At 50.3% G+C, this 21,399-nt stretch overlaps 9 protein-coding genes across 9 annotated transcripts; 5 read left to right on the top strand and 4 right to left on the bottom strand.

Annotated features, from left to right (window-relative positions):
• Window positions 1-929: 929 nt before the first annotated feature.
• On the bottom strand, window positions 930-3,025 carry EURHEDRAFT_398900 (WD repeat protein; the record flags this gene model as incomplete). The annotated part of the gene is made up of 4 exons (XM_040779882.1): window positions 930-1,372; window positions 1,427-1,492; window positions 1,549-2,149; window positions 2,201-3,025. 4 exons carry the CDS (start codon window positions 3,023-3,025, stop codon window positions 930-932), a joined length of 1,935 nt encoding a protein of 644 aa, XP_040643427.1.
• A 435-nt stretch (window positions 3,026-3,460) lies between these two features.
• Window positions 3,461-5,262, top strand: EURHEDRAFT_28272 (putative pantetheine-phosphate adenylyltransferase). The gene has a single exon (XM_040778198.1). The coding sequence runs from the start codon at window positions 3,544-3,546 to the stop codon at window positions 4,765-4,767; it is 1,224 nt and encodes a 407-aa protein (XP_040643428.1). The 5' UTR covers window positions 3,461-3,543; the 3' UTR covers window positions 4,768-5,262.
• A 744-nt stretch (window positions 5,263-6,006) lies between these two features.
• EURHEDRAFT_398902 (F-box domain protein) lies at window positions 6,007-7,385 on the top strand (the record flags this gene model as incomplete). The annotated part of the gene is made up of 2 exons (XM_040779883.1): window positions 6,007-6,358; window positions 6,412-7,385. The coding sequence occupies 2 exons, from the start codon at window positions 6,007-6,009 to the stop codon at window positions 7,383-7,385; spliced, it is 1,326 nt and encodes a 441-aa protein (XP_040643429.1).
• A 179-nt stretch (window positions 7,386-7,564) lies between these two features.
• EURHEDRAFT_373657 (aldehyde dehydrogenase family protein) lies at window positions 7,565-9,173 on the bottom strand (the record flags this gene model as incomplete). Its single annotated transcript, XM_040778553.1, has 3 exons — window positions 7,565-8,745; window positions 8,795-8,994; window positions 9,046-9,173. 3 exons carry the CDS (start codon window positions 9,171-9,173, stop codon window positions 7,565-7,567), a joined length of 1,509 nt encoding a protein of 502 aa, XP_040643430.1.
• Window positions 9,174-9,774: 601 nt separating this feature from the next.
• Window positions 9,775-11,372, bottom strand: EURHEDRAFT_407737 (EVE domain-containing protein). Its single transcript, XM_040780646.1, has 6 exons — window positions 11,265-11,372; window positions 10,983-11,118; window positions 10,650-10,913; window positions 10,574-10,591; window positions 10,407-10,523; window positions 9,775-10,351 (listed from the first exon to the last, which is right to left on the bottom strand). Exons 1-6 carry the CDS (start codon window positions 11,331-11,333, stop codon window positions 10,035-10,037), a joined length of 921 nt encoding a protein of 306 aa, XP_040643431.1. The 5' UTR covers window positions 11,334-11,372; the 3' UTR covers window positions 9,775-10,034.
• Window positions 11,265-11,862, bottom strand: EURHEDRAFT_407738 (uncharacterized protein). The gene is made up of 2 exons (XM_040780647.1): window positions 11,385-11,862; window positions 11,265-11,364 (listed from the first exon to the last, which is right to left on the bottom strand). Exon 1 carries the CDS (start codon window positions 11,854-11,856, stop codon window positions 11,497-11,499), a length of 360 nt encoding a protein of 119 aa, XP_040643432.1. The 5' UTR covers window positions 11,857-11,862; the 3' UTR covers window positions 11,265-11,364; window positions 11,385-11,496.
• Window positions 11,863-12,886: 1,024 nt separating this feature from the next.
• EURHEDRAFT_407740 (MFS transporter) lies at window positions 12,887-15,062 on the top strand. The gene is made up of 5 exons (XM_040780648.1): window positions 12,887-13,544; window positions 13,594-13,671; window positions 13,721-14,155; window positions 14,204-14,353; window positions 14,403-15,062. The coding sequence occupies exons 1-5, from the start codon at window positions 12,995-12,997 to the stop codon at window positions 14,810-14,812; spliced, it is 1,623 nt and encodes a 540-aa protein (XP_040643433.1). The 5' UTR covers window positions 12,887-12,994; the 3' UTR covers window positions 14,813-15,062.
• A 585-nt stretch (window positions 15,063-15,647) lies between these two features.
• On the top strand, window positions 15,648-16,425 carry EURHEDRAFT_398906 (peroxiredoxin; the record flags this gene model as incomplete). The annotated part of the gene is made up of 3 exons (XM_040779884.1): window positions 15,648-15,667; window positions 15,721-16,335; window positions 16,392-16,425. 3 exons carry the CDS (start codon window positions 15,648-15,650, stop codon window positions 16,423-16,425), a joined length of 669 nt encoding a protein of 222 aa, XP_040643434.1.
• Window positions 16,426-16,979: 554 nt separating this feature from the next.
• EURHEDRAFT_407742 (putative regulatory protein Ral2) lies at window positions 16,980-20,219 on the top strand. The gene has a single exon (XM_040780649.1). The coding sequence runs from the start codon at window positions 17,316-17,318 to the stop codon at window positions 19,989-19,991; it is 2,676 nt and encodes an 891-aa protein (XP_040643435.1). The 5' UTR covers window positions 16,980-17,315; the 3' UTR covers window positions 19,992-20,219.
• The last annotated feature ends 1,180 nt before the right edge of the window (window positions 20,220-21,399 follow it).

The raw sequence follows: 21,399 nt of genomic DNA on the forward strand, positions 1-21,399 counted from the left end.
CAAACCGCATACGTTTTCGTGAATGTAAATGAAAGTCACTAATACTACGAAACGGTCCAGATCGTAACAACGGACCTTCCACCCGATAATCAAACAGCGATCCCCAATCCACAGAACCAAACCTTATACCTTCTGGGTGCTGAAACCCTTATATCCTCTGAGCCATCATCTTGAAGTGTGAGAGAAGCCTAACCTTCTACTCTTCGCCCCGTCTCACCCATCCAGCACCCATTTTATCACCCTTGATCCTCTGCGTCACGATATATGTGCACTTCTTATGTGTAAACATGCAATAAACCCTAGGAACTGGGATTGATGTGTTCTGCGCTATAAAATGCATGACGGATGGAAGAATGGACTCGGGATCCGTACTCGACGCATAGTCGGTCTGTTAGCATGAGGACGCTGCCTTTCCATGGGCGGATGGGGCTAAGGGCTTTGATTGTTAGGGATATGGGGTATCGGTATATTGTCTTTTCAGGGAAGAGATGAAGGGTTTTGGCTCGGGTTGGTTGGGGGTGTGGATGGGTATGGAGTGTGGTCTTCTTCCCTTGATGCCATGTCGGGTATCGTATTGGTGAAATGATATGAGAAGTCTTTGGTATTTCAAGGTATGAATGATATGTGAGTAGATTCAAATTGTTCATCCGGTGTTGTTAAGGGGGTTTGCTGTCACGTGTGTCCTAAATAGCTTGTATCTTGTACTTCAAAGCCAAGGCTTTTTATTTTTTTGGTCTATTTCTAACTAGAAAGAAAAAGATATGCATTCAGGCTTTATACATCATTCATTCATTCATGGCCAGCTTTGCATGATAATACCCATAGGGGAATAAACAAGAGAACAGAGATAGAGAAGATGAAAAAGAACCCAAATTTTCAAGAAAAGAAAATGACCCATTTGCAACCGTAAGGGGAAATTGAAAAGAAAATTAAAGTCCAACACCCCAAATCCCTCTCCCACCACAAACACCCAGCCAATCGCGCGGATGGCCAGAACCGGTAGTCCCGCCCTGGGGCGACCAGCTGATGTTTGAGATCTCATAATCACACTGAAATGCTGCTGCTGGACCCCGTTCGGTGGTGGTAGCCGGTGCCCGCTGGTTGGGGTTGGGTGCTGGGATAGGGTTGGGGTTTGTGGTTGGAACGGGTGCAGCGTTGTGTTGGTTGATTAGGTCCCATAGTAGAACCATAGAGTCATCCGCCCCGGATGCCAGCACTCCGCGGCGGTTGGGTGACCATTCAACGCAGTTGAGGGGTGATGAGTGGCCCTTGAGCTCTAGAAGAGCTTGACCCGGTTGTCGTACATCTAATACACGAACGACGTTGGAGTCTTGAGAAAAGGTGGCAAGAAGATGGGAGTCGTGAGGGGAAGCTTTATTTATTAGTTAGGCTGTTCTGCAATTTCACGTTGATAATCGAGTCTTACCTGCAATACGCAGCAATGGTGGGGGATTATGAGGCGCCGATGGACTGCCATTTCCAGGACTCGCGACTATATAGGTCAGCGTCGGTGCATTCACTCGGTTGGGAAAAGGTAATAAAGCTTACCCTTTTCATTCTTCTCTGTTGGTTCGTAGATGATAGTACTATGCTCGAGACTACGCAGATCGAACATGCGCACGCTACCATCGGCTCCGCAGCTGACAAACACATCAACGCTGTTGGCACAGAACCGAACATCGTACACCTCTTTATCATGTGCAATTAATTGTGTCTTTGCTGTGAGTGTGGGGATATCCCAGATGGTACAGGTCGTGTCAATGCTGGACGTGATTATCAAACTCGGGGAAATGGTGTTCCAGTCGAGAGACGTAATCGGTGCAGTATGCTCGGGGGACTTCGAATTCGACAGCAATGCCAACGGTGACAGTTTTGCCGTGGGAAGATCCCGTTGATTGGCGGACCGCGTGATCGAGTTTGTATGCAATGACTGCGGCGAGGGTAGCGACCACAAGCGTAGGTGGTCTCCTGACGTCGCTAGCAAATCGGTCGTTTGCTTCTGTGACGAAGGGGGTTCCCAGAGGATTCGCGTAACCGGGTATGAATGCATAGCTTCTGCCGTCTTCGTATACTCCAGTTTGATTTCCCCATTTAGGGCATCAGGTGTATCTGGGTCTGGCTGTGTCCAGTGCGTGTCGACAATTTGTATCTATATCTTAGTCAGTAGATGGGATAAAAGAAAAAACCAGCAATAACATACATAGTTGTGATTGTCTTCCAGATAGCTTCCCAGTGCAATCTTGCCCCCAAAATAGTTTGAGCCGGAGAGCGGCCATTTACACCAATCCACCGCGTAGATAGGCCAGGGTGCTATATAATTGCTGTTTGTTGGTACCTGAGCGTCTCCTCCATTGAATTGGTTCCCGCCTGGGCTTGTAATCTGGTCGCCGAATAGGTCTGGTGGAGGTCGAATATCAGCTAGCCCCAAAGGAGAGTATTTCGGTCCCTGCGGCGTTTGCGGTGGATACCCGGGTCCCGGAGGCGATGCGTATTTGGATGGATCTGATGTCGCATGCTGTCTGTATCTAGATTGGTCGAAATTCGACGGGCTGGACCTAGAATAGCTATGGGAGTTCGACGTGCTGATGCTTGAGCGAGGGGTGGTAGGTTGCTGCTGCTGCTGTTGCTGTTGCTGTTGCTGTTGTTGTTGTTGTTGCTGTTGCTGCGGCGGGAACTGCGTCGACAACTGGGGTAACGTGGGTAGTACGGATGGCGCTGTGTTCATTGACATTGCTGGAGGTCGGTTCATATTCCCTGGCTGGAGCGCCCCCGGCACTGGAGCAGTGCCAGCGCTGCCGGCGTTCGCTCCGCCATACTGAGCATTCGAGGGTTGGTGGACATTGATCGCAGGCACATGGTTGTTGGAAGCTGGATCGGGGGGCGGGTGGAAATCGAGGACCATTGACTGCCGGTTGAAATTTGCATTCGCCATACCTGATGACGATGGAATATGAAGCTCTTCTGGCTGGCGCCCGATGGTGCTCGTTCGTCGGGAAGACTCGAAGGGCTGCGCGGGGTTGGACATCGTATGTGGAACTGAAGGCCGGGGGAGCTGTATGAAAGCGTTCAAGCAGAATAAACTGCCGAGTAAAAATCTTTGGAAAAGCTCACAGTTCTCCTTATGCTGGTCCAGTTGTTGGTCCTGTAGAGGGAGACGGTGGGATTCCCAGAGCCCTTCGCATACGGGCACTCACTGGAGACTCGGATTCGCACCACAATCCTAGTTGCTGGCAAGGGAGAAATGGTTCATGCCCTGGATAGAAACTAGCGGCTCACCAGAACATTGTGCAGCGCGTGTAAGAGACAGCGATGCCTGTGAGGATCCGAATGGCATCGGGCAGAAGAGGGAGACGACACGGGCTGGAGATGAGGCTATCCAGAGCGACCGTCATGTGCCGCTGAGTCAGCACTCTGTTCTGGATGACCTCGACTTCACTTTCTCTTTCTCTCCCAACTTCGACTTCTATTTTATTTGGATTTGCTTGTGTCTGGCTATTCTATTGCATCTGTACTGTGCTGGTCTCATAGAACACTATCAACAACATGGATCCTGATCGTATCAGTCCTCCTTCCGCCCTGTTGCTGCTCCCTCCCTCGCCTTCGGCTTCATCTGAACAGCTTCAGGAGGTGTATAGACCTTCTATTTCTGCGGCATGCTCCAAGCTCCCTCGAAGTCTCAAAAGTGCCAATCATATTGCAATACTAGATGTTGCAATCTGCGTACCCGGACTACTTTCTCCGACCTGTTTGCCCCGGACGCGGATCTTTGGGTCTCTTCAGCGCTTACTGTCAGACATCTATAAAGTCATTGGCATTGTCTGCGCGGAACAAAAGATTGAACTAGACTTACCAGGTGGTGTCGATGTACGAGTGGTCTTTCTGGACTTCAACCCCGCTCCTGGTCCGATATCCGAGGAGGCGCCTCGGAACTCACAACATGGCCCTATTCTCAATTTACATACGCTGGCAAGCTCTGGTCGGCCATGGGACTGGATCTTCTACCCAGATAATGCCAGGGGTCAAAATTTGGCCACGACCTTCAGTAGTATCTACTCCCAATCCAAGAATTCCGCAGCCGGAAATCTACATCCAATTCCAGGAGGACCGGAAAAGACGCCATCCGAATCGCTTCTGGAATTGGACGATAAACCGCCATCTGTCGCACATTATTCGACTATTGTAGGGGGCACTTTCGACCACGTCCATTTAGGACACAAGTTGTTACTCACGGCCACTGCACTGGCCTTGGAGCCCATTCAGAGTGCAGACTCGACCAGAGAAAGATTACTCTCCGTGGGAGTGACGGGGGAGGAGTTGTTAGTGAACAAGAAATATGCAGAATTTCTTGAAAGTTGGGAAGAACGGTGCCAGAGTACCGGTTCTTTTCTGTCCGCGATCATCGATTTCAGACCCCCCGAGAAGAGTGCACCCAGCATCCAACGAGTGTCGCAACCGGGACCGAATGGAAAGTATATTTTAATCAAGCTTCAGCCAGGCTTGGTCCTCAAACTCGTGGAAATATCTGACATGTTCGGACCTACGATCACTGAAGAGAGTATCAGCGCCCTCATTGTCTCAAAAGAGACTCGGTCTGGCGGCTCTGCTGTCAATGACGAGCGTACAAAGAAAGGTTGGAAGAGCCTCGAAGTGTTTGAGGTCGATGTGCTCCAGTCGGGTGAGGTTCCAGCATCCGAGACTGAGAGTCTCGCATCAAAGTTAAGCAGTACGGATATCAGACGGCGACGGATGAATATGGCTTCAATGTAGTTTGTTCTACAACTAATCGATTGATCCAGCGGTGAGCTTTATGTTAATGATTTCGCTTGCACTCAGCAGCCTCGATCTTGGTTCATACCAAATGAACTACAAACATGAGTAGGCGTGACAACAAACCACTTATTGATCCCTGAAATCTCACAGCATGGCTGCGTGCAAAAAGCAAAATGGGCCGGTGCCGCCGACGGTGCATCGACGTGCATCCATTACCAACAGTCTCTTCAACGGGACAAATTGAGAGCCCGTTCTCCTGTAGTTTGTATCGGAATATTAAATCATTGGAATTGGGCCGCAAATACTGGGGCTTTTACTGTTTGTTCCTTCGATATCGCCTGGGCCTGCTCGACAATGTGTTGATCCCTTCCTTCCGGCCTTTTCACCGGCGATGATTGGCCATGGAGCCATTCTGATCCAGTTCTGCATAGTCAACACTCTCGCCGGCGCGTTTCATGTTATTCGCGGAGTTTAAAACGCAAAATCACCGAATCATTGCCTGCTATCGAATTGAACCCCCATTATAATTCTTCGCTAGCGGGGCTAACTTGCAGCTGGCGTCTATCTGACTTGTGGTTGCCATTGCATTATCATCCCGCGTTCTTGCTACTCCTCTGCCAGCCACCATCGCGCTGTCCATTCAGTATGAAACATCTGCATTTTCCCTGGCACCTCCTGCAGGTTCGCACTGGATAACCCGCATGCAAAATCAATCATGTGATCTCTAGACGCCATCTCTCAACCAATCCACCATTCTCTTCTGCTTATGATGACGGTGAAGCCCCTGAACACGTATAACCATGACTGCAGCTCACAGTGTATGGATTTGATGGCAAACTGTATGGGATTTTTCTGGGCGGGACGCTTCGGAATGCCGTTTGTTGTCAGACATAGCAAACCGGACTGCAAGCGCGCTATCTGTTGGTTCAGAATCTAGAGGGTTCTTACCGATATGCAGTGTACATGCAGGCGCAGAAGATGAGAGGGGATGTGTCACTTTTGTTGGTTACTGTTGAACATTGTTATTTCTTGTTGGTGTTCTTGTTGCTTTTTTCCACTTAACCTTTTATATTTTTTTCGCTGCACCACATTGTCCTCATTTCTTTTTCAACACCTGAAAACCCAACCTGCATCAAATCAAGGCCAATTCCCCCCATTTTCTTTTGCCCTTGGTTCCATGTCGTTGCGAGCAGTCAAAGAAGTTAGGACATGCGATTGTCTGAATGCGCGAAAGCAATGGACAGACCACGGCACATTGAGGACTTGGCAGATGAACTGCTCAGCGAAATTCTCTCGTTTCTGTTGAGACCAGAGCCGCGGCCGTTTAACTTTCTGCCGGGCTTAACTGCTCCGTACACTCTGAGTAGCTCTACTAGGGGCTTGCCCTCGGAAGCCAATAGCGATCTGGACAGATTCCGACTCGTCAACAAACGGTTCATGCGCATCGGCACGCCCCAAAAGTTTTCTCGCTTTGTTGTCCGTTTCTCTGAAGAAGGTTTCAGGCGGTTGGAGCATTTGCTGGACATGCAGCTGGCCTGTTATGTCCGACATTTTACGTATATGGTGCGACCATTTTACCAAGGAAGCGGTACTACCTGCATACACCCGTGAAGAGAAACGGCGCTGATAAACATTAAATAGGCTGGCCGCAGGTTCTGAGTGGTGTCGGCATTGACGAGTACCGTGTTCCAATTCCTGTGTTACGCAGTCGTTTGAAGGACCAGAACTCCCTGACGAGAATAAACCGTGACCAGGCGCTTTTACAACGCGCATTTTCTTCATTTACGTCACTGAAGCAGGTCAAGTTACTGCGGCTGGTAGACAAAACGGACGAAAACTTGGAAAAATGCATTCGCGGAGGCCCTTTAGAGGGGACGGTAGTCCTAGATTGGGAGACAGCATGCACCCGCGCAATCACCAACTTGGGCATCGCTCTATCAGAATCCCCCTGCAAACCAATCCAATTTTACACACCGCACACCCACACCATCACCCGCAAGATGACAACAAAGCTATTACAAGTCCCGTCCACGCTATTTCCCGCCATAGCTTCACGACTGACAAGCCTAGACATCACTTTCGACCCCATGACCGACGCAAACACCAACATAAGAGCCCTGTCCACCCAGTTCCACGCCTTCTTCAACGCCGCCGCAAACCTAACCTCCCTCCACCTATCCTCTCTAACTTACCAACCCCTCCCTATAGACCACGTCATCCCCTCAACCCTCCATTTCCCCCGCCTCCACACCCTCAGCCTAGAAAGCTGGATAATGAACGCAGAAGACCTCACCTCCATCATCCGGCGCCACAGCCACCGCCTCCGCGAGTTCAAACTACACACCGTCCACCTCCTAGACGGGCGGTGGAAAGACGTGCTATCAGTCCTGCGTTATGAAATGGCCGTCTTGCAACGTGTGAGCTTGGTACATGTTAACTATTCTCGGATGCCTGGGCGGGATTATGAACATGGTAACGGTCGGGTTAATTGGTTGGGCATTACGCCGGGGGAGTTGAGGGCGAGGACGGTTGATGAGTTGGGTGATGATGGGGTTAGAATCAATAGTGACCAAGCTTGGATTTGGGCGAAGTGGGTTATGTCAAGGCCGTGGTAGTGGACCTTTGGCTGGGATTGTTGTATGGGCGTGATGCACAGATTTCTTTACAAATAAGATTGTATGGTTAGGTTATTTGGTTGTCAGTCTCGTTCATTTGATACTAGCTTAGCGTTAACATGGTCTGTTTGTATATTCTCAATGAGTATGACTACCTAACAGAAACATTTCTTGTGCAGCTACAGCCTCGACCCCAAATTCACATGAATTGCCTTCGTCTGCGTATACGCCTCAAGCCCAGCCTCCCCAAGCTCCCGACCAATCCCACTCTGCTTAACACCCCCAAACGGCACCCGGAAGTCACTATCATTACTACTATTGATCCAAACCATTCCAGCCTCGATATCAGACGCGACCCGGTGCGCGCGCGCAATATCCTTCGTAAATAGCGCAGCACCAAGACCGTAGCTAGTATCATTAGCGCGCTCAAGCGCCTCCTCCTCAGTAATGAAGCTAGAAATTACAACAAATGGGCCGAAGACTTCCTCGCGGTAAATTCGCATATTATCTTTCACGTTAGTGAAGATGGTGGGGGCGATGAAGAAGCCCTTTCCTCCCGCAACGTTCTTGACTGGTTCGCCTCCCGCGACCAGCGTAGCGCCTTCTTTCTTCCCGGCTTCGATGTACTCGAGCACGCGCTCGTATTGGGCCTGGGTGACCTGGGGACCTTGGAAGGTATCGTCGGCGAAGGGATCGCCAACCTTGTTGGTAGATGCCATGGCCTGCTTGAAGAGTGTGACGAATTCATCATAGACAGAGTCGTGGACGAGCACCCGCGAGGTCGCGGTGCAGACTTGGCCTTGGTTGTACATGATTCCTAGATGCGCCCATTTGGCTGCTTGTTCGAGGTCTGCGTCGTCAAAGACGATTAGCGGTGATTTACCTCCTGTCTCTAGGGTGATGTTCTTCATTGTGCCTGCGGCCATTTTCATGATCTCGCGGCCTGTTTGGGTGGAGCCTGTGAACGCGACCTTGTCTACACCCGGATGGGCGACAAGTGCACTGCCGCAGACGCGCCCGCGACCGTTCAGAATGTTCACAACGCCCGGTGGAAAACCTGCTTTCTCAAGCAGTGTGGCGAAGTAGAGGATGCTCAGCGGCGTTTGCTCAGCGGGTTTCAACACGACCGTGTTGCCGCATGCTAGGGCCGGGCCGAGCTTCCAGGCCGCCATGCCTAGGGGGAAGTTCCAGGGGATGATCTGGGCGACGACACCGATAGGTTGGCGTAGGGTGTAGGCTAGTTTCTCGGGGTAAGTGCCGATAGTTTGGCCGTGGACTTTGTCGGCCCAGCCGGCGTAGTAGCGGATTGTGTTGATGACTTCGCCTACGTCGGCGTTGAGCGATTCGCCGTATGGTTTGCCTATATACATTAGCACGAGGTATAAAAGGAAGTGGAGCAAAAAAGCTACCATTATCCCACGTCTCGATCGTGGCGAGAGTCTCTTTGTGCTCCTCGACTAGATCAGCCAGTTTCGACATCAAGCGGCCCCGATCCGTGCCGGGCAATGACTTCCACGAGGGATCTTTGAGAGCCTTCCGGGCTGCCTTGACGGCAATATCAACGTCTTCTTCACCGGCCGCATAAACGGAAGCAATTTCCGATTCATCACTGACTCTATTAGCTTCATCATCCTTATTATACTAGAATAAGACGACCCACGCAGGATTAATAGTAGCAAACTTATCCCCATCCTTCGACGCAACGAATTTATTATTAATAAACAGTCCAGTAGGCTGGGTATACTGGCGTCCATTCGGGGCCGTCAACGGAAGCATAAGATCCGACATCCTGGCGTGGGTGCTGTGGAAGAGTCGACGTCTGTTGTATGGGGTGACGGAGAGAGTATGACGATAGGAAGGGAAACTGCGCGCACAGAGACGGACGCTGGAGAACATAAGCCCGCTCATGGGTCTTCACACTCACTTATTTATTGTCTGGGTACAGAGTATTATCTGGTGGTCAATAGAAGAGGACTGTCCAATGGAGTCTCAATCCGCTGATACGGCGGTCCAGGTGCCCCTCGTCGGATCGACCTTCTCTTCTGGGGTTTTCTCTCCTCTCAACTTCGAGTCTACGACCACCCCGAGTACCATTATGAGTGCGACTTACCTGCAAATTTGATTGAGCATACGCCTATAAAGATGGCTACGGCGCATCTATTCGAGACAAATCTCTGTACAATGACATGGCCGGCGTCAAGAGAACCCCGCTTCGATGCTGTGATCTTCTGAATCCTTCACCTCCCATGATCCCGCGTTCTTTTATATTCGTCGAGTGCATTATGTACTAGTGTATTATAGGCGGCAGGGCAATGCGTGGAGGCTAGGCTGGCTTTGCGACAGCCCCCGACGAGACATTGGAGGTGGAATGGGGCAGGCTGGTTCAGAACTGGCATAGACAGGACATCAATGTCTGCTCTGCGGTCGAAAGCACCCTCCTTGTGCTAGAGTTGAGTCTTTCCAAAGAGTTGAATTGTTAATTGATTTCCCTAAATCGTAAAATACCCCATTTACTGTGTACAAGAAAAATGATTACACCCATGTCCATGAAAAAAAATGAAAGCAAGAACAGAAAAATAACCCAGTCTCATCCCATGAGTCGCTGCAAAATATGAATCGGCCAGAATACTTCATGCGTTGCGTCCTCGTTTATTGTTCACTCGACTCCTCGCTCTCCTCTTCATCTCCCGATGTACTCTGCCGTAACCCGGCGCCTTCCTTCTCCTTGGCTAATCTCATGATGAATTTCCATTGTGCGCGCGTCACGGACGATACGCTGAGCCGGGTCTGTTTGAGGGTTTGCATGTTCTCGAGGGGTTTGCCGGGTGCGGACTGGGCTTTGAGGTCGTTGAGTGTAATCATGGCGGGGAACTTCTGTCGGAATTCGACGTGGACGATGTCCCATTTGGGGTCTTCTCTGGTGGATTTCTCGTCGTAATAGGGGTTTGAGGGGTCAAATGCAGATTCTGGAACTTGGGTCAGTATGCGTGCTTGCGGTGCGGAGAAGGCTCTCAAACAGACCATCTGGGGAATGCTCTTGGACAATTTCCATAACGCCAACAATCCCAGGAACCTTGCAGTTGGAATGATAAAAGAAAGCCAAGTCGCCCTTTTTCATATCCCGAAGATGTCTTCGTGCTGTTCCTCGTAAGCCAATTGCCTGTTGTACATCGTTCAAGGCACCTTACCGGAAGGGTTGCGGATACCTATTCCATGTCAGCTATGTATATCAATCAACTCATTCAACGGCAATTGTAAACCCACCATCCCACGGCTCCGGCTTACTCGCCGCGCGCAAGTCATCAATCGAGAACTTGACATCAACACCCTTCTCCAGCCGCGACTCCGGCTCAGCCTTCATCAACCAATATGACCGGCCCTCATCATCCTCATCCTCTGAGTCCTCCTTATCTTCTACAGATGTTGACTTGGTCGCACGCTGATCCGCTCCATTCGGTAATGGGTTTTTGCGCGGCCGTCCAACAGGTCGCTTGCCTTCTTTTGGTGTCGTCGGTTTGGGTGCTGTCACTTTTCAGAATCGCAAGTTAGTTTCCAATCTACCCCCGCTCCAGCACTCAGATTCTTAAGGATACAAACCTTTCGCAGACTCGTCCTTACGAGGCCTTCCACGACCCCGCTTAGGTCCCGGCGGAGGCTTAGGGGTGGCACTTTCGGGGTACTTGCGAGGACGGCCTCTCTTCCTCTTCTCTCCGGTTGGGGGCGCTGCCGTTGTCTGGATTGGGTTAGCCGGAGCGATATTGGAATTGGGCGGCCATAGTCTTGAATCACGGAAAGCCAAGAAACAGAATGGGGAAAAAAAAGACAACCGCGAAGCTATCCTCCTGTCCATCGCCATATCCCGTATTAGCGCGGGCTTACCTGGTTCGCCGTCAAGCCATTCTCATTGTCCTCTGGCGAGTCAGAAGTCTTTCGCTTCTTGGGCGGCATTTTGTTGATTTCGCTTGGAGTTGGCCGAGGGAAAAAAAAAAAAAAAAAAAAAAAAAAAAAAAAAAAAAAAAAAGCTTAGAAAATTCGCGCGGAAGCAATAAAAACCTATCCAAATCGATACAACACAGATAATCAATCAAACAGTCGCAGGCGATGGATTGATTCACCAGTCAACAAGGAGCGAGCGGGGAGAGGAAGAGGAGATGATGGTGAAGGGAAAACGGGCGAAATCGGGAGATACGTCCAAGAAAAAGTAGGGGAAAAATAAAGAAAAAATTCTCAAAAAAGCAAAGAGGGCCAGCGACAAGCGCGCAAGAGAAAAAGAGAAAGCGAGAGCGACGCAGGAGTCCTGGACTGGGCAAATCGTCGCCGATTCCAGCAAATCTGAAGCTTTGTTTTGAACGCGACGGGTGGAGCGCACGTGACTTAAGATGACAGTAGTCAATATATACGGAGTACTTAGTCGTGTTTCTCTGTACTTGAATACTAATGTATTTGAGAAGCATATCGGAGCATTGTGCATTATGAGGGCTGGTCTATTGGTGCTTAACATTCCACAGAGCACTTACCATGGTCTGATGTACAGGATATATATCCAGGCTGTGACTAACAATATTCAAGATCAAGCTAGTTGGACTCGATAACCATCAGCAGACTATAAGCTGAAATACACGAATAGTGCTATAAACACCTCATTCAACAGCGAGCACTACTCGATTCTTTTCAGTGTACGTTCCATGGCCGTGCCGTCGGATTTGTCACCTCAAGCAAGCTCTAACACCCCGAGGTCAAAGAAAGAACCCAAGATTGACAGACATCAGAGCTTGGCTCAACTCTTTCGATCCAGGGCTAAATGATATCCAATAAGTACCGGATTCTATATAAGAATTGCATAACCGCAGGCCGCACTGAGTCTTCCATTGGAAAGCACCCAAAAGCTGCATTTCAGTAACTGTACCATCTTTGCAATATCAATCCGCCAATTGAGACGGAAAGAAAGGTCTAGCCCTCGGTTTGACTTTAATATGTATGTACGCCTTTTGACGATGCGTTGACAACGCTCCGTTACGATGATCTACAAGAACTCCGTACAGCCTTAGACTACCGACATTATAAATCTGTGCATGCGCATGGACGAACCTTGCAGGTTTATCAAAACTTTAAACGTCTTTGTCCATGCTCCGAGCTTCGGAATTCGGCACCAGATTGGAGAGCTCCATGTTGATCTTGATATGTACTTGTAGTTGTGGCCGGATGCGGTAGCCCTCTATATCAACCATATTCTGTAGTACTCCCCGGGAGCAGCAGCCAACTCGAACATCGGATCAGTAAACAAAACCCAGAATTAGTCATGAAATAGTCCAAAGCTTGACTCGAATGATTCATGCTGAATGAATCTCCCAACACTTCCCCAGTTCTACCCGGCAGCCGAACTCGAACCGGATCTCTCTCCGGATTTCTATCCGTCTCCAAATCCCCAATTTGGGGAGTGTTAGGATAGCACGTCTTCGATCTTTCAGCTTGTGATTTCTAATTCCCTTTCTTTTTTCTTTTGTTCTTGCCTGAGAGGTTTACTATATATCTCTCCTTTTTCTCGCTCGATTTGTCCTCTTTCTTTTCTGTATTCTATTCATGATTGCCACGATTACGAATCGCGGACTATGGACGACAACCCTCGGATATCGCAATCTTCGGATTCAAATATCGGAACTGCATCTCCAAAGACGGAGACGACAATGACTCTAGAAAACAACGCCAATGTCAATCATGAAACCAACAATAACAAAGAATACGGAATCCTTAGCACCACCGAAGATGCATCCCACCAAGACATCGAACACCTCTACCTTGACTTCGAAACCCCACTCCCAAACCCCATGGGGATCTCCTCCCCGCGATCCGGCCAATCACCACCACCGTCACCACCAAACTTGAATAAATACACATCGCCGTTCCTATGGTCGAAACCGCGCAAGACGATTATCACTATAATCTCGTGCTGCGTTACGGCATTGTCTGCGTATGCGGCCGGAGAGTATACGCCGCCGTCGGAGGAGTTGACGGCAAAATGGCATGTTAGTAAGGTTGCGTATAATGTGGGGATTACGTTGTTTACGCTTGGGTTTGGTATTGCGCCGATGGTGTTGGCGCCGTTCTCGGAGATTAATGGGCGACGGCCGATTTTTGTGGCTAGTGGGTTGGTTTTTACAGGTGTGTTTCATTGGAGTTTGAATGGATGAGGTTTGCTGACGGGACGTAGTATGCTTGATCGGATGTGGTGCTACGGATTCATATGCTGGGATGCTGGTTGGGAGATTCTTCCTGGGAATTGGTGGATGTGTGTAACATCTTAATCCTGTCCGTCACACAAGGCTAACTTGGTTTAGCAACGTTCTCGACCATGGTGGGTGGCGTCATTAGTGACATCTATCATGCTCAGGATCGTAATGGCCCTATGTCTTGCTTCTCTGGAGCCGCGCTATTTGGAACTGGGCTGGGACCGCTAATCTCCGGCTTCATTGAAATGCGCGTTTCCTGGCGATGGATTTTCTACTCCGAAGCCATTGCCTCCGCCATCTTTCTGGTTCTTCTGTTGGCCTTCCTTAAGGAGACCCGGGGTAGTGTGCTGTTGAGTGGCAAGGCCAAGGCTCTCAACAAGTATTATGACAAGCTTGAGGAAGCAGGTTACTATGGTGTCGTCTTCACCGCGGAGGATTCAGGCGAAAAGCAACGGGTGCAGCGCATCCGGTGGAAGGTCAAGAGTGACGAGGAGCGAGAGACCTTGGTCAGAATGGTCACCATTTCTTGTTACCGGCCATTTCGTAAGTTCAATTCTACATCCACATGAAATCCATGGCTAACAAAACTAGATCTCTTGTTCACCGAACCGGTGGTGTTCTTCTTCTCCCTTTGGGTCGCATTCAGCTGGGCGATCTTGTACCTGAACTTTAGTTCCATTCCTCTTGTCTTTTCAACCAACCATGGCTTCAATGTGGAACAGATTGGCGCCGTATTCTCCGGTGAGTGGCCCTGCTTGTATCAAGTTTCGTTTATACTGACAATCCGCAGCGGTGTCCATTGGTGCTCTCCTGGCCACTCTTTTGAGTATTTACCAGGAGAAACTGGCGATGCGCCTGGGCAAGATGCCAAATACACCAGAAGGCCGGCTCTACTTTACCTGTGTCGAATCCATCCTCATGCCTATCGGTCTTTTCTGGTTTGGATGGACATCCTACTCATCCGTTCCATGGATCGTGCCTACCCTTGCCCTGGGTTGTGCCACCATGGGTATCTTTTCCATCTACCTGGCCACGTTCAACTACCTTGCGGATACGTACCATCGATATGCCAGTTCCGCCATTGCTGCGCAGTCATTCTGTCGAAACATCCTTGCTGGTATCTTCCCGTTGGTTGCGAATTTCATGTTCACGAATCTCACGTATCCCGGTGCTTCCAGTTTGCTGGGAGGAATTGTATGACTGATCATCGTTCTTTTCTGGGGACTTTTGCTAACATGCGGCAGGGTATTCTGCTGACGCTCGTGCCCTGGGCGCTGGCGTGGAAGGGGCCTCAGATCCGTGCGAAGAGCAAAATCGCTAGTGTAGGTCCTCCGCCGTGCATATGCATAACGAAATGTCGCTGACCTATTTGCAGCAAATCATGCAGCAGAGTTAGCTACGCGCATTCCAAAAAGTCGCATTCGACCTGACGTGACAATTAGATTCCTATCACTCCTATACATAACTGTAATACTGCAGATAATAAAAGTTAATAGCATAATTGATCATCCTAATGCCTCAGTCCGTCGTTTTTTGTCCTTTTCACGGCGCAATTGCGCCATCGCCAACGGTCTTTATTGGTCTATTGTCGGCCGACTATTCCTGGTGAAGGATGGCTCGGCCGACAAGTTCGGATGAGAAGAGATTGGCATTGTAAATACAATCACAACTAGGATGTATACAAAGAGAGCGAAAAGAGAGTCTTTAGTAAGGAGAGATTGAAGCAGAGATTGTTCAAGAGAAAAGAAGGACAAGCAGTCAAAGTAGAAGTAGAGGGGCATCATGTGATTTGGTTATGAATGTGGGCGAGAGTGGGCGGAAGCGCGGGGCAGAACCTAGGGCTGGCAGCCAATCAGCGAACAGCTTTGGGCAATGGCGTGATTGACGGAGGGGTTCTCGAGGTAACCGGAGGGGTGGAGGGGTATACCTCTCTATATAATCCCGGAGGTTCTCTTCTGGACATCTTTCACATTAACCATCCTCTATTATTTGCTGTGCCCATTTACAACCCCTCTACACACCCCAATTAATCACAATGGCTCAGGAACGCGCTCCGTAAGTGCCAATTCGTCCTCACAGCTACATTGACGCCATACTAACGACAGCAGCCTCCGTCTCGGCTCCGTTGCCCCCAACTTCGATGCTCAGACCTCTAACGGTCCCATCACCTTCCATGACTTCATTGGTGACAGCTGGACCGTCCTCTTCTCCCACCCCGATGACTTCACTCCCATCTGTACCACCGAGCTCGGTGCTTTCGCCAAGCTCGAGCCCGAGTTCACTGCTCGTGGCGTCAAGATGATCGGTCTCAGCGCCAACGGTGTCGAATCTCACCACGCCTGGATCAAGGACATTGACGAGGTCACCGGCTCCAAGCTTCAGTTTCCCATCATCTCCGACGCCGAGCGCAAGGTCGCCTACGCCTACGACATGGTTGACTACCAGGACACTACCAACGTCGACGCCAAGGGTATGGCTCTGACCATCCGCTCTGTCTTCATCATCGACCCCAGCAAGAAGATCCGTCTCATCATGTCCTACCCCGCCTCCACCGGCCGTAACACCGCTGAGGTCCTCCGTGTCATTGATGCCCTCCAGACCACCGACAAGCACGGTGTTACCTGCCCCATCAACTGGCTCCCTGGTGACGACGTTGTCGTTCCTCCTCCGGTTTCCACTGAGGATGCTGAGAAGAAGTTCGGTGAAGTCCGCACTGTTAAGCCGTGAGTCCTCTTTTTTCTCCCTACCGGAGAAGACAATTGATTCTAACTTTGGACAGTTACCTGCGCTTCACCAACATCAAGAAGGAGTAAATATATCACGAATCATGATTGGATGGATAGATAAAAGGCTATGAAATAATCCTGTGAAGGTTATTTGATTGATACCTCTTTTATGAATATAATCTTCTGTACATTTACATTCTCCATCTGTTCCTGCAGTATTCTGTACAGGTGTACTCTGCTGCATATGTACTCCGTAGCCTTATATATTTAGACCCATCGGAACCAGCACCATGTAGAGTGACAAGCGAACCGTGTTTGTATTGCTTTTTCCCCAATTAAACGCCGCGTCGGTCATCCCACGGCATCTCATATTTGTAGAGTAGTATGTGTCTTATATTAATACTATATTTCATACTCTTACTGCACAAGCACAATGACAGCTTACGCTAAGTCCATCTGACAGACCGCCTTAGGTTTCTGCCCAACGGCTCCTTTTCCGTGTCTCTTTTCGCTGTTTTTCTTTCGTCTTTCAGTGGCTTCCACCACCATATTCCTTGTTCGCATTATTGGAGAAACTGACTGTCGTTAATTGCGGATTAATTTTTTTTTTTTTTTTTTTTTTTGGTATGGTTCTCCCTCTCTTCCTCTCCTGGATTTCCCGTCCCGGTGCGGCTCTACGTTGGCCTTTATTTATCGGCGGGGATGATCAGAATAATATTAATAGCACACGTCTCGCTTTCCTTGCTGTTCCTTCATAGGGGATTTTAAACTATTGGATTATCCCTGACTTTGGCTGACAGGAACCTTGCCACGATTGATCATCTATTTGTACTGCCGTATTACCGTCCATTCGCTTCGGAGCGTCCCTCGTTACTTGTCCCCTCCTTCCTCGGTTATCAATCACAGTGTGGAATGCGCGCTACGTTATAAGAGAATAGACTGAATAAAATCGATTGAGTCGGGTCTCGCCTGTCAAGATGATGTCCCGAAGTCAGTCGAGCTTGGGCTGGGTGGATTCGGCCAGAGACGACCCTTCGACCGCAGGCAACTCGCCTGCTTTTAATCAGTCCACTTCTGCTTCGGGCCCCATCAATTTGTCGGGTTTGGTTTGCAATGTGCGCAGGACGACAGGCAGGGAGCCGCGTCCCCTGGTGGGTGCGACGACGACTATCCTGGGCGACAAGCTCTACGTTTTTGGTGGCCGGATTCTTTCTCGCAGTCGTCCGCAATTGACGTCCGATCTATACGAACTCGATTTGGTCCGCCGCCATTGGTCCAAAATCGAAGCGACCGGCGATATTCCTCCTCCCCGATACTTCCATAGTGTTTGTGCCCTGGGCGATGAGAAGTTGGTGTGCTATGGTGGCATGTCCCCGGCTCCGGAATCGTTGAACAATGGGCCAGGAGGACAAGATTCGCAGCCAGAAGTTGTCGTTATGTCCGATATCCACGTATTCGACGTACCGTCTCGCAGCTGGAAGCGCCTTTCCACAACCGATTCGCCTCAAGGGCGATATGCGCATTGTGCGACCATACTGCCGTCCAGTGCATATTTCACTTCAGCCAATGCGCCCCGGTCTGCCATCCACTTTAATCCTTCCTCTGAAGATCCTAATCAAGGGTCCATTGGGGTCGATATTGACGGCTTTGGCGGTGCAGAGATGGTCGTGACCGGAGGCCAGGACAGCTCTAATCATTACATTGAACAGGTCAGCGTCTTTAACCTCCGGAGCCTTGAATGGACCAGCACCAACTTCCTGGGTCGAAGCTGCGGTGCATATCGAAGTGTGGTCGCCCCATTGATTGGTATAAAACTCTCAGAAATTGGGTCTGCCTGCACGGACAAGGACGCGCATGAGCCGATCAACGATTCGCAGGTTGAAGGGTGTCCGATGCTGATATACTCGAACTACAACTTCTTGGATGTCAAATTAGAGCTCCAAATCCGTTTACCGGATGGTCGTTTGATTGAGAAACCCATGCCTAGCCAGGCATCCCCTCCCGGCTTGCGATTCCCCAACGGAGGCGTTATCAATGGCCATTTCGTCGTGAGCGGTACATACCTCACTTCTTCGAAGCAGGAGTATGCGCTGTGGGCACTAGATTTGAGGACCCTGACCTGGGGTCGGATCGATGCCGGTGGTTCGGTGTTTGGCCAAGGAAGTTGGAACCGGGGCATGCTTTGGTCGAGAAGAAACGCATTCGTGATACTTGGCCATCGCAAGCGCAGCCTGGTGGAGGATTACAACCATCGCCGGATTAACTTTTCGCACCTGTGTCTGGTGGAATTGGAGGCCTTTGGGCTCCACAACAATCCTTGCAAAGTTGCTCCTACATCCGGGTACCAGTCGTATAGTGCCCCGGCGATTCCGGCTTCTTTGCAGCACAAGTTGCTTCAGTTGACCTCGTCGGGCGGGCGGCCGTTCTCAAACGCCTCGGATGAGCTGGGCAGACTCGCTCGGTCTCTTCCAGAGATGGCGGATATGGAGCTCCAGGCTATCGGTGGTGAACGCATCCCGGTGAACTCACGCATCCTCTCGCGTCGATGGGGTCCGTACTTCATCCAATTACTACGAGAGTCATGCGACAATGGAGTTTCAGATTCAGCCACACTCCGACCGCCGACTCAAGTGTATGGGAATCGAAACTCGACTATCACGATTACCCCGTCCATCGGCCAGAATAGCAGCTACTCAAACGCAACCACCTTGGTCAGCAACAACCATGCAGACCCTGCCAAAGCCATGCTGGCAAACCTCGAAATACCCTCCGCGCATGTCTTACCTCCTACTTCCCGTCCTCGCGTCCTCTACCTCCCTCATACCTATTTTACACTGCAAGTCCTCGTAGATTACTTCTACACATCGTCTCTTCCCGCAGCTGGATCATCGCTCTGCACACCACAAATCCTCTGCTCCCTCCTACAACTGGCGCGACCATACCAGATAGACGGTCTCCTGGAAGCGACCGTGGAACGTCTGCACCAGGTTCTCGACGGCCGAAACGCCGCAGCTGTATTCAACGCCGCCGCCATGGCCGCTGGAGGCGGCCGAGGCACCGGCTTCACTAGCGGAATCGGCGGTACCCTCGAAGCTCTCAACGGCGTGAATACAGCAGCCGCCGCAGCCGCAGCCGGAGATGCCGCGACCATCGGCGCCGGAACGAACGCCTCGAATAGCCACCTCAACTCTGACTCCTCCGACACGGAACATGGAACCACTTCCGCCCGCTCCATGTCGAGCAGTTCTGGTGGGCCATCTCGCGGCCCACCCCTCCGAATCAACACCAGCTTCTCTTTTGGCCGGAACCGTCGTCACCGTCAAGAACAAGGTGCTACCCGCGAGCGTGAAGACTCAATCAGCAACGCTAGCACCTCCACCTCTGCATCCACGAGTACCAGCTTCGATTACTCCGACTCTGACACAATGGGTGGTGATCGCTCTCGCTCCGTGAGTCGGCAGCGCCAACGCCACGATACCGATGCATACGGGGAGGGTGAGATCTGGACTGGCGATCTCAGCAGCGTCATCGGATTGCAGAAGCGCGGCCTGCGCGGTTTGATGGAAGGTCGACGGTTGAGAGAACGCAGCGCGAAACCGGCCAGTACCAGCGGACCAATTTCATTTGAGGGTAGTGTTCCGGGTGGTCCATAAACCCGTCCCGCCTCTTCCCTTTCCCTCTCCTTTCACTTTCACTTTCAGGGTTTTCATTCGGGTATGTTTTTGTTGGTTTATTGAAGATATAGATACCAGTTTTGGATACCAGTCTTGCGTGCGTGATACTTTCCTCATTTCGCGTCTGCCCTTTTCTTGACGACAGGAGTTTTTGGAGCGTTTGAGCATCTTGGATAGCATATAGAGAATCAATGACTTGGATTGGATACTTGCTTCTTCTGTGCTATAGCAGTAGGCATTCGATACCCTAAACCCTACTCTGTCCCTCAAGCGAACCCCTCGTCTAAAGAACCGCATCGTCCGAATCGCATGCGCTCCGAAACTGACCAAGCCATAACAGGCATCGACAACACCTTCAAACTCTTGTCTCTCACCGCTACAGTTAATGTGGTTTGGATTTAATCGGTGAGCGAGTCAGAACGAGTACCTGATTAACAGGACGATTACGGCGCCCAAGGGTCGTGAGCGGGGGGATATGTCGGGGTCGCTGTGTGGACAGTACTGTACGGCATTGGAGGCGTTCTTGGATTGTAGTCGGGTTGTGGGAGGAAAGGAGAGAAATGAGAGGGCAGAGGGGGAAGTTCTATTGAGTAGAGGTAAAAACAAGGCTCCTGTGATGGCGAGGAGATGGCCGTGTTGAATAAGGAAGTGGGTTTTAATGGGAATGGACTAGACCTTTCGTTGGATGATTTACTCTGGGCGTATCAAGGGCTATGGATGGGCAATGATATAGAATTTCTATCGACAGAGGGAGGGTGTCAAGGATGTGGCCCCGGCTGCGCCGGTGCTGTGGTTGTTAGTATCGTGCTTGTTGAAGGAAAGAATGGCATACAGGAAGACTTCTGGGGGTATATTGTCCATTATTGGGGTTGGTATATTGGTGTGTTTACATATTCATCTTTCGTCCAGACTGCATTAGCTTCGGACGAAATGCTACTTGCTTTTTGGCTACATAGTACGGAAGAGACATAGCTTCCATGACTGCTATCCTCGCTGTAAATAGCTAAGCCAAAGTAAACCATCAAACCTCGGACGGGGAGCAGTCACTACTCGTTCAAATAGCTTCAATCCTATCGCCACAGCAATCGAACGATAGCTCTGGATTTGTCAATCAGCTCCAGCCAGTCAGCTACAGAGCACAATATACAATGCAGGGGCAAAAATGCCAGCTCAACCAAGACAGAGCTCCATAACAGCATTGCCATATGGCACACTTCCTGTCGAATGAACAAACATTCTGGAAGGTTATCGCGCGGAGCGGAGAAATCAAATCAAATTAAAATCCTCTCGGCCGTAGACCGACTCGCTTTGGCTTTTACGGCCTGGCCTGCATAGCCAGCCTCATTGCAATGCCCAAACCCAAATTAACTCTGGGACGAGCACTGCA

The sequence above is a fragment of the Aspergillus ruber genome (assembly GCF_000600275.1).
Source record: "Aspergillus ruber CBS 135680 unplaced genomic scaffold scaffold00001, whole genome shotgun sequence".
Taxonomy (NCBI): domain Eukaryota; kingdom Fungi; phylum Ascomycota; class Eurotiomycetes; order Eurotiales; family Aspergillaceae; genus Aspergillus; species Aspergillus ruber.